Genomic DNA, 12,063 nt, shown 5'->3' on the forward strand with positions numbered 1-12,063 from the left:
CATGATGGTATTTAGGTGTGTTCAGGCATGTCCGGAAAATAATTTTTTATTTTTTATTAAGACACGGTTAGACACAGCAGACACGCGTGTCGGACGAATATCGGTGAGTGTCATGTCCGAAATATATCCGACACGCGGACACGATAACTCAACGAAATGTCCGTGCTTCATAAACGACAACATACCAAAAAAACTTAACAATTTTAAAAGTTCGGATCTTGCTAAGGTATATATGTGCATGAAGATGATTAGCATGTCTTTTCAGAAAAAAAAAAAAAAAAAAGACAGAAAGAAAGAAAATTAATGCAAAAGAATTTAATCACTTTTAAGAAACTTTACTCATTTTGTGGGGTTTTATCATGTGTTGGGTGGATGTTTTGAAACTCATAACTTTTGTTTTTGTTTGTTCTTTCATTATTCTTTTTCTTATGTTTTCCACCATCACACTTGTTCGTTTTATAAGGGATCGAACAACTTATTAGTTTCATCTTCTTACATTTATTGCAATGTTTTTTTTTTCTCTTTAGCTTTGATTTGATTTTTGTTTAATCCAAATGCGGGGGTTTCAAAAAATTATACTTTCAAAAATTGAAACAATGTAATTTTGTGAGAGTTTCTAATTTATTTTTAAAATGTATTGCATATTTGTGGATTTGAAAATTTAACAAAATGTAGCTCTAGGGGGTTGTTGGGCGTTTAAATCCCATATAAAAAATAAATCCGTCACAAATGAGTGAAAACAACGTATGAAAGTGAAATTATTGAATATAGGAATGAGCATGATTCATGTTAGGAAATTTGGAGGACTAATTTGATTAAATAAGAAAATTGAGTGGATGAATTTAATTAAATGGTAAATTTTGAGGGAATATATTGATCATTTATTCATTATTATCTTTGTACGGTTGGTCGGGTATCGGACGGTTTAAGTTGGTACTTCAGTTGATGAGAGGGGGAATTGCCTGGTTTCGAGTTGCTGGGCTGGAGGTGGTATAACCGATGTCCCGAGCTCTTCGTGTGGAGAGGGAGGTGTCACCTACAAAGACACTCCGACGCTCTAGTCAGTCAAGTGTGCAGGCGAAAAGTGAGAGGATGGTATGTGACGTACCTTGGGAGAGGGGTAGGACCCTCCCCATATATACCGTGTCAGAAGTGGGTCCCGTAAGGGCAGACCCACTTTCTTCGAAGCTTCCTCATACAGCTGTGGAGGAGAGCTGTTAGGGACGCGTGTCCGGGTCGGTGGTTGAGCTGCTCGCACCCGACCGTTCGGGTCGGGTGATCTGTGGTTCGGGTCAGCCCACAAGCTATTTGGGCCAAGCCGTAACAGTTCCCCCAACGCGCCAGCAATGATCGTGAGGGCCATTGGTGGCGTGTGATGCCCTTTCTCGTGCGTTGTCACTAGGTCGGCCGCTCGTGGAGAGGACGTGTCTCTTGCGCGCGTGTCTGTTCGTTGCTGGGGATAACCGTTCGTCGCCTCGTTTTTCGCGCCGAGCATTTAATGCTCATAATGGGTTGTTTCAAACCCTGCGAGTAAAAACTCTTTTACCCCTGCTTTTCGCGCTCCAAGTTAGTTTCTTAATCCCCCCAGTCAGTTTTACGCTTCATTTTCATTCCATTTTTTCGCTTTCTCCTTCTTTCCTCTCGAATTTCCTACTGTAATCTCTGTATTCTTGAGCATTTGCCCCTTCTTGCTCTTCTACCAGCCATCAATCAATCAGGTAAGCATTCATCTCCTCTTCATTACTAGTTCTTCTGTATGCATGCTGCTTTTTTTGGTTTGATTTGTATGCTGGATGGCCTTAGTGTTAAGTAGGTTCGTTAGGGGGGTTACCATTCTAGGGCATTAGCTTTTTAGGCTTTTACTTGGAATCTGCTTCAGCCATGCTTAATTTTAGTTGTTGAATATGATAAATGTAGTTTCTGGGCCTTTTCCGGACTCCCGACCTCGTAGACTAATCGAGTGGTGCCCCACTGTAGGTATGCCCCGCATCGTCTCACGAGCTTCCACCTCGAGCGCGGGTTACGACCCGTACGCTTGGGTGACCTCCGACGTGAAACAGTCCCCAAACTAGATGGGCGAGGAGGAGCTTACCGAATTCCGCCAAGCCGGATACTTGTGCGCAGGGATTGATAAGGAGGACAATTATGACGTTTTCGTTCCCGCCCCCGACGAACGGCTATACGAACTCAACTTCAACTCTCCCCGGGTTGCCGATTGGATTTGGTTCTATAAGTCAATGTTCACCCAAGTGGGGGTTCGCATTCCTTTTTCTTCTTTTCAAATGGCACTCCTTAACCGGATTTCTGTGGCGCCGTCGCAGCTGCATCCGAACAGTTGGGCTTCCATCCGCTGTTTTGAGATGGTGTGTGAATACCTAGAGCTGCCGGTGTCCATCGATGTTTTCCTTTATTTCTTCAACCTCACGAATCCTTCCAAAGAAGGGAAAGCGAGAAAAGGGTTCATGTCCTTCCGATCTGCCCAGGGTCGGAGGATTTTTGGCTTGTTCGAGGACTCTTACCATGGGTATAAGGACAAGTATTTTAAGGTGCGTCCAGCCAAAGGTCGCCATCCCTTCTGGCTGTCGTTAGAGAGGGAACGCCTCATCCCGACGTATTGGAGTTTCGGGGCGGGGTCCAATACCTTTATCAAGGTGACTTACAAGGGGATGTCCGCCGTGGACAAAAAGATTGCCGACGTGTTATTGGCTGTTTTTGGGAGAAACCATGTGAATCCCCACCTTCTGATGGGTAACCGAGAGGTCGCCAAAAATTATATTTGTGAGTAGTTCTAACTTGTATTCCTTGCATTATTGTTGCTTTGATTGGTTATGCCGATTTCACGACTAACTTATTTATTTATTTGTTGCAGTGGGAATGTCTGCCGAGGTGACGGGCCTTGAAGGTCTATTCAAGACCTTTTTGGAGGAAAGCGACGAAGAGAAAGCTAACGGGAAGCCAGAGACCTCTCCCGAGAATAAGGATGATCAGGCGGTGCCTTCACCCCGTGATACCGAGATGTCGGACAAAAATTCTGATGGGGCGCGCGTCTCTCCTATTCATGAGGAGGCGGCCGGTTCTGGGGATTCGACCTCTGCCCGACAAGTCGAGGAGGATGACTTGAAGGTTATACCCAATCCCAAGAGGCAGAAGTCATCCTCCAGCCCTGAAGGAGTCCTCACTGTGATGGAGAGGAACTTCGACGCCGAGACCTTCATAGACTCCCAGCTACTTCCCGACACGGAGGAACACTTCCATGGCTCCGATCTTGCGGGGCAGGCGAGGTGGATATACCGTATCCTTCTCTGCGGTGCTGCCATAGCTTGGAAGGCCGAGTTTGAGCTATCGGGGATGCAGTCGCTACATAGGAATCTCGAATCTGCTATTAAGGCCAATAATCAATTCAATACTCAAGTTGAAACACTTCGAGAGCAGCTGTCCAAGGCGGAGGAGAAGCTTAAAACTGCCGAGGAGAAGGCCGTGTCTGCCGAGGAAAAGTTGAAGACTTCTGATGCTACCGTCTCCCGTCTAACCGAGCGGGAGATGACTTTGGAGAGCCAGCTCAATGCCGCGCAAGTTCGGGTGGTCGCTTTGGAGATGGAACGTGATGAGGCCATCTTGTCGGCTAAGACCGCTCAAGCTGCCACTGAAGAGTTTAAGAAGAAGCATAAAGAGACAGTGAGGCAGGGAAAGAGCGCAATCTTGATGACTGAAGAGGCCCTCAAGGCTCAAGTGAAAATTGTGGCTCTTGACTTCGACATGTCGGCAATCGGGGTTTTCAAAACGATCAAAGACGGTAAGATTGTTGATATGCCGAAGAAGTGATCCCTCGTACCTTTGCGTAGAGTTTGTAATTTTGTTGTAGAACTTGCTGTTTGGTTTGATGAACTTGTAGACTTGTGATTTTCGGATTGTTTTGATAGTCGCTTGGTCGGTTTATGACTATTGTCTTTTTTCGCTTACTTAGCAGCGTATTTTATTACCGTTTTGTTTGTATTGTCTTGTCGTTCGTGTTTGTTTACCGTTGTTGGTAACTTGACGAAGCCAAGTCGTGGTTTTGCCATCGCTGTAGCCGTTTGTTATGGCGTTAACTTGGTCGGTTTCCGGGGTGATCAGTCCCGGGTTACCGCGTCGTCATCCCGTTTAACGTGTATTAGAAATTTTTGTCGTGGGATGCATAAATGAGAGGGTTAAATTAAACAAGTGAACATTAGCTGGCAGTTAAACAAGTCTATTGCAATAATAAGTACTTTACAAAAGTAAATTATCTGGAACACGGCAAATCGCCTACTCGGCGTGTTTGGGCTAAGAATAAAATCTTCTTAAGTTACCTGCATTCCAGGTTCTCGGGACTTCCTTGCCATCGAGCCTCTCCAACTTTTAGGCACCCTTGCCAATCACTTCTTTGACTTTGTAGGGGCCTTCCTAGTTTGCCGCCAGCTTACCTTCACCTGGAGTCGGTGGCCCGATGTCGTTGCGCCGCAAGACGAGGTCGTTTTGTTCAAATTCTCTTCTGAGTATTTTGGCGTTGTAGCGCAGGGCCATCCTTTGTTTTAGTGCTACCTCTGACAAATGGGCCATCTCCCTAGCCTCATCTGCTAGGTCCTTCTCTACGGCTTCCTCCACTCCCTGCAGAAGTAATCGTGGGCTCGGCTCACCGATTTCCACGGGTATCGTAGCATCCACCCCGTATGTCAGGCGGAAGGGGGTTTCTTCTGTTGACAATTGCTCGGTTGTTTGGTAAGACCAGAGGACTGAGGCGAGTTCGTCAGTCCATACTCCCTTTCTATTATCAAGCTGCTTCTTGAGGCCTAGCAAGATGACCTTGTTTGCGGCATCGACTTGGCCGTTTGTCTGGGGATGCTCTACAAATGAAAACTTTTGCTTTACGCCCAAACCGGTGAGGAAGTCTACGAACTTCTTGTCAGTGAACTGCGTCCCGTTATCGGAGATGACGACTTCCGGGATGTCGAATCGAGTTATCACATGTCTCCACATAAACTTTTGACAATTGGATGAGAATATGCTGGCTAGTGGTTCAGCCTCTATCCACTTGGTGTAGTAGTCGATAGCAACTATGAGGTACTTGACTTGCCCCGGACCAACCAGGAAGGGGCCCAAGAGGTCGACTCCCCATTGTGAGAAAGGTCGGTAAGACGTTAGTAGGTTTAGCTCGGAGGCCGGTACCTTATGAAAATTGGCGTTCTCCTGGCACTTGATGCATCTCCTTACAAATTCTTTGGAGTCCCTCATCATTGATGGCCAGTAATAACCAGCTCTGATGAGCTTTCTTGCTAGGGCTTTGCCCCCGATGTGATGTCCGCAGCACCCCTCGTGGACCTCTCTGAGCACATAGTCCGTTTGGTCAGGGTGTAGGCACTTCAACAAAGGTTGACTGAGTCCCTTTCTAAACAGCTGCCCCTGTATGGTCGCGTATTTGGCCGCCTCCCTTCTCAACGCTTTGGCCGCCTTCTGGTCGTCAGGGAACTTGCCGCTTTCTAAGAAATCGGTTATCGGGTCCATCCAGGAGGGGTTTGTCTTTGTCAAGTGGAGGGTGACTGCTGGTTCCTTTATCAAGCCCTGGATCAGAGATCGGTTGCCCGCCCCTGGTTTTGTGCTCGCTAACTTGGATAGGAGGTCCGCCCGTGTGTTCCTTTCTCTCGGAACGTGTTGGATCGTGACCTCCTCGAATTGTTTGCTCAACTCTTTGACCCTCCCCAGATACTTCTGTAACAAGGAGTCTCTAGCCTGGTAGGTCCCGTTGACTTGTGAAGTGACGACCTGTGAGTCACTGCATACTTCTAGCCTGGTGGCACCGACTTCCCGTGCTAAGGTTAAGCCGCCTAGAAGGGCCTCATACTCTGCTTGATTGTTTGATACTGGAAACTCGAACTTGATCGACTGTTCATATATGACTCCAGCAGAACTCTCTAGGATGATCCCAGCACCTCCGGACATCTGGTTGGAGGCCCCATCTACATGGAGCCTCCACCGTAGGCTTGTTGCCTCGGTTAGGTCCCCTGTTACTTCTACCAAGAAATCGGCCATGGCCTGTGCCTTAATCGCATGCCTGGGCTCATATTGCAAGTCGTATTGGGACAACTCGATGGCCAAAGTCATCATTCTTTCCACCAGGTCGGGTTTCTGGAGTATCTGGCAGATTCCCTGATCCGTCCTCATGACTATCTGATGACCTTGGAAGTACTGTCGTAATCTATGGGAAGAGGTTAGGAATGCAAGTGCCAACTTCTCTAATTTGCTGTATCTCAACTCTGCCCCCTTGTAGTGCTTTACTCACGAAGTAGATTGGTTGCTGAAGCTTCCCTTCCTCCCGTACCAGAACCGCTGCCATTGCTTCGTCCGTTATGGCTAGATACAGGTAGAGCAGTTCTCCGACCTTAGGCTTCCCGAGGACAGGTGGTGTTGCGAGGATCTCTTTGAAATGCTTAAATGCTTCCTCACACGCCGGGGTCCATTCAAACGCTATCCCTTTTTTCATAAGGTTGAAAAATGGTAGCGCCCTAGCAGCCGACGCTTCGAGGAAATGGGATAGGGTGGTGAGTCTTCCTGACAACCTCTGAACATCCTTGACACAGTCCAGGCTATTCATTTGGAGTATTGCTTGACACTTTTCAGGGTTGGCCTCCACCTCTCTTTGGGTTATCATGAACCTTAGGAACTTTTCTGCTTCCATAGCAAAGGCACACTTGAGTGGGTTGAGCCTCATGCCGTGTTGCCGAAGAGAAGCGAATACATTTCCCAGGTCGCTTATGAGGTCATCAGGCCGTGTGGTCTTTGCAAGGATATCATCCACATAAACCTCCACCGTTTTGCCTATGAGGTCACTGAATATCTTGTTCATTAGCCTTTGGTACGTGGCCCCGGCGTTCTTCAGGCCGAACAACATTACCTTGTAGCAATATATCCCTCCCAGCATTATGAACGCTGTTTTCTCTCAGGCCGGTGCATCGGTATCTGGTTGTATCCAGGATAAGCATCCATAAAGCTCAGGTACCGATATCCCGCCGCTGCGTCGATGAGGGTATCAATGTTGGGTAGGGGGTAGCAGTCTTTGGGACATGCTTTGTTGAGATCGGAGTAATCCACACACATCATCCATTTTTCATTGTGCTTTTTCACTAGAACTACATTCGACAGCCATGTCGAGTAGTCGAGTTCTCGAATAAATCCCGCTTCGAGGAGGCTGTCCGTCTGCCTGGCCACCTCCTCCGCTCTTTCTTGTGACATCTTTCTTTTTCTCTGGGCCACTGGTTTGGCCTCCGCCTTGACGGCCAGGTGGTGTGACATGAGTTGGGGTCTATACCGGGCATGTCGGATGGCGTCCAAGCAAACAGGTCGCCGTTAGCCCTGATCATTTCCATTAAGGGCTCCTTTAGGTCGTGTGGCAGGTTTCTGTTCACGAAGGTGAACTTCTCCTCTGTGTCGCCGACTCTGAATTTCTCCAAGTTCCCTTCCGGCTCGGTTCTGGGTTTGTCTTCTACTCTAGCGTCTAGGTCAGCAAGGAATACTCCTGCTGCTTCCTTAGACTTCTTCCTTAAGGAGAGACTGGCATTGTCGCAGGTGACTGCCGTTTCCAAATCTCCTTTTATGGATCCCACGAATCTGTCATCAGCCACGAACTTCATTACCAGCATCTTTGTGCTGATCACTGCCCCGAGATCGTTGATAGTCTTCCTCCCTAGGATGACGTTGTAGGCTGTGGAGTTGCGAAGAACCACGAACTCAGCCATTACCGATCTTCGCCCTTGTCCCAGTCCTACTAACACCGGCATAGAGATTATCCCATCTGGTTTGATAAAGTGGTCACCTAATCCTACAACACCGTGCTGGTGGGTCTTTAAGTCGGTATCCCGCAGACCCAAGGCATCGAACACATTGCGGAACATGATATTCAAGTCAGCCCCGGTGTCTATGAGGATGCACTTGATGAGGCCGGTTCCCACTCTGGCCGTGATGACCATGGGAGGGCTTTCCACGACCTCGTCAAACCACTGGTCCTCCGGGCCGAATGAGATGGGTGGCGACCTCGACCTCTTGGGGCTTTGCGCCGAAGATGAGGAAACCGCCAGGACTTTGGCATCTTTCTTGTGTGCCGACTTCGACCTTGGGGTGTGTCTCTTGCTGTTACCACGTTCACTATGGTGAGGCCTTGTTCGTTGTCGTCCTGGTCGTGACGTCGCTTTACCGCGCGGGTCTTGTCCTCTCCCTCGCGGTCGCGATCTCGTCTTCTTGGCTCCCTGATGAGGTGAGAGAATTCGGCCAGTTTTCCGTCCCAGATCGCTTGTTCTAGCGCATCCTTGAGGTCAAAACAGTCCTGTGTCTTATGTCCATAGCCCTTATGATAATCACAATAGAGGCTCTTGTTCCCCCCGGTTCGGTCCTTCAAAGGTCGGGGTTTCGACAAAATTCTCTTCTCGGCTATCTACTGATAAACTTCTATGATGGGGACGGTAAGGGGGGTGTAATTGGTGAACTTCCCAACTCGAGGGAACGGCCTGGGCGTCTTTCCCGGACCACCGTCTCTGGCGTGCTCCTTTTGTCTATCTCCGCCTCCGTGTTGCCTAGGTTGATTGTAGGAGGGTTGCCGCTTGTTGGCAGCCATGACTTGACTAACTTCTTCATCGTTGATATATTCCCTGGCTACGCTTTGGACCTCCTGCATCGTCCACACCGGCTTCATGGTGAGATGCTTTCTGAAGTCCTCATTTAGAAGTCCGTTTGTCAGACACAGACTAGCTACCGAATCGGTTAGCCCGTCGATCTCCAAGCATTCGTCATTGAACCGGTCTAGATACTTTTTGGTCGGCTCGCCAGAACGCTGAGTCACTCCGAGCAAGTTGATCGGGTGTTTTGCTTTTGCAATTCTGGTCGTGAATTGGGCTAGGAAAGCGCGGCTGATGTCCGAAAATTTGGCCACCGAGCCCTGCGGGAGGCTGTTAAACCACTGTATTGCAGGTCCCGCCAGGGTGACCAGGAAAGCGTGGCACCTTACCTCGTCTCCCACTCCTTCCAAGTTCATCCTGGCCTCGAAGGCCGTAAGGTGCTCCTGCGGGTCTTGGGTTCCGTCGTACCTCATGTCCGTCGTCTTGTCAAAGTGCTTTGGCAGTCGGACCTCAAGGATGGAACGATGAAACGGGGTTGCGCCCATTATTACTGGTCTCCGCGTTCTCCTTGGTCTTCCCTCGCTGTTTTCCCGTCGATCGTCTTCCCGGTCTCGGTCTGTGCCGCGTCTCCTTTCCCGCCTCGTGTAAATGATGGGGTCACGGCGTCTTCTTGGGTGTCCTTCCTATCGGGCACTCTCGGGTTCAGATCGTGGGTTAGGCATTCGCTGGGAGTGACTTCTCGGAGGAGAACGGGAGTAAGTTGATTCGGGAGTTTGTTGACGGTGTCCCTGATCTGCCAGCTGGCGCTTCAAGTTCTGCATCCTGTGATGCAGTTCCTGCATTATTCTGGCGCTGTTGTTGCCCGTTTCCCCAAAGGGGCGTCTTTCCTAAGATCGTGAAGAGGGCTCGGTTCTTCGTGGAGGGGACCTTGTGCGCTCCTGGGAGGAAGCCACGGAGGCTTCCTCTCTGTGCTCGGCCCCGCGGCCTGCTCCTCCCGAGCCCAGTGCAACGTCCATTCAGGCGTCCCCACAGACGGCGCCAATGTACGGTTGGTCGGGTACCAGACGGTTCTGGTTGGTACTTCAGTTGATGAGAGGGAAAATTGCCTGGTTTTGGGTTGCTGGGATGGAGGTGGTATAATCAATGTCCCGAGCTCTTCGTGTGGAGAGGAGGGTGTCACCTGCAAAGACACTCTGACGCTCTAGTCAGTCAAGTGTGCAGGTGAAAAGTGAGAGGATGGTATGTGACGTACCTTGGGGGAAGGATAGGACCCTCCCCATATATACCGTGTCAGAAGTGGGTCCCGCAAGCGCAGACCCACCTTCCTCGAAGCTTCCTCATACAGATGTGGAGGAGAGCTGTCAGGGACGCGTGTCCGAATCGGTGGTTGAGCTGCTCGCACCCGACCGTTCAGGTCGGGTGGTCTGTGGTTCGGGTCGGCCCACAAGCTATTTGGGCTAAGCCGTAACAACCTTATTAATATAAAAGTATAAATATTCAATAACATAATATGTTAAATAAAAAATATTTTAATTTAACAATCAAAATACCAACATGGCCTGTGGAGGACAGAAAGAGTAAATAATAAATATTAAAAGATTCTGTGGCATTTACTCCTTAATTTATAAGGTTACTGTTTTATTAATTTTATATTATTCTCAAATTAAAATATTCTCAATGAAAAAATTGCTATGACTATAATAATAATAATAATAATAATAATAATAATAATAATAAATGATAAGTTAAAACAACCCCACAAAAAGAGAATTGTAACACCCTAACTATCAAAACTTATGCTTCCGGTTGCGCGACTCTGATAGTTTTGGTATTACGACGACTTTCAGAGTATTTAATACTAAAATATGAGCCTGTTTAATACTTTAAACCGTATTATCGCTCCAAAATACTTATTATCAGGTAACATACATCCATACATATAATACAACTTACAAAACTCGCAAAGAATACATATATATATATATATATATATATATATATATATATATATATATATATATATATATATATCAAAATTCTATCCCTCTTACAGATTGTGAAAGATGAAGGCGAGGTAATAATAAATAATAACTAAAGCAATACAGAACATCACGACAACAACAACAACTAGGTAAACTCTTCGTGACTTCTGCGTCCATATCCTGAAAAGAAAAATCTGTAGGGGGTGAGAACATCATCCTTGAAAGGGTTCTCAGTAGAGGGTTTTTGAGAATTACTATAACAGGATACGTGAAGATAAAACCATTACAGTGATTAATAACCGTCTTATGCATCTCTTTAAAACCAAAGGTTTAATATCAGAAATCCAAAATCCTTTCTGAAAGAGAAAACTGTTAATTTCTCAATAAAATAAACCAAAAGCCTTTTTAAAAGTTTTTTTTAGGCAGTATGAATGACCAAGCTGTTCCAAGCATAGGTTCATTAAGTCTATGCTGAACCAGTTTAGTTTTTCATACTTTTCTAAACCAAAAACACAAAACCAAACACAACCCTCGGCCCATCTCATAATTAACCACGGCCCTAGGCCCAAACAATCCAAATAGCAGCCAATCTACCACAATACAACTAACTTTTCAGTCTCAAACACAAGTAAAAAGTTCAAGCACAATCAAGCAGTTACTTCAAGTAGAGCAATTAGCAATTAAACACAATTAATCACATAGGCAAACCAAGTACAATATGCACACCCAAACAATGTCACATAGATGCATATGATGAATGCATGTCATAGTGGCTGATGAGTCTCATATGTCGGTTATAAAGTCAACTCAACAAGTCCTGGTAGCTAACCATTGGACTGTCCCTCTGTCGTGCATTCCCAACTTGAGTTATTCACAATCATAATCATAATCATACAACACCCATACTGGTGTTTATCCATGAGGACGAGCTCATCCAGAACTTCACAGTGTCTGGCCACACTTACGACATAGGGTCAGCAGAGTATCGAGTCTCAACCTGGAGCATGTGGTGGCTAGCCACTGCCTTTACCCAGGGAAACTCGTATCTCAGATAATTCAAAGTGCGACAGTCACTTCATCAACTCAATAATCATCCATATTCATACTCAGTCATCCGGCTCATAACATATTCCACAATCAGCCATAATTTATTATCATATACAGCCATTCCGGCTCATAACATATTCCACAATAAGCCATAATTTATTATCATATACAGCCATTCCGCCTCATAACATAATAGCACTTCCACAACATCCTTCTAAAACTTCCAAACGATTCAGCAACTAGGCCAAATTAAAAATCTCTTTTGAAAGATCCAAAAATCAATCATCCTAAAACAGAATTTGGTAATAGAAATTTCTCAGCAGAGTCTCAAGACTTTAGGGAAGGACAACCTATCTCAACTTCTTAAAAATTTATTGAAGCTCATAAAGTCATAGATTCTTGGTTTAAGTAAA

At 46.6% G+C, this 12,063-nt stretch overlaps 1 protein-coding gene across 1 annotated transcript; it reads right to left on the bottom strand.

The window, feature by feature from the left end:
* Positions 1–8,440: 8,440 nt before the first annotated feature.
* LOC148554194 (uncharacterized) lies at positions 8,441–9,166 on the bottom strand. The gene has a single exon (XM_088495031.1). The coding sequence runs from the start codon at positions 9,164–9,166 to the stop codon at positions 8,441–8,443; it is 726 nt and encodes a 241-aa protein (XP_088351157.1).
* Between the last annotated feature and the right edge of the window lie 2,897 nt (positions 9,167–12,063).

The sequence above is a fragment of the Arachis ipaensis genome, chromosome B7 (genome assembly GCF_059453495.1).
Source record: "Arachis ipaensis isolate K30076 ecotype BB chromosome B7, ASM5945349v1, whole genome shotgun sequence".
Lineage (NCBI taxonomy): Eukaryota > Viridiplantae > Streptophyta > Magnoliopsida > Fabales > Fabaceae > Arachis > Arachis ipaensis.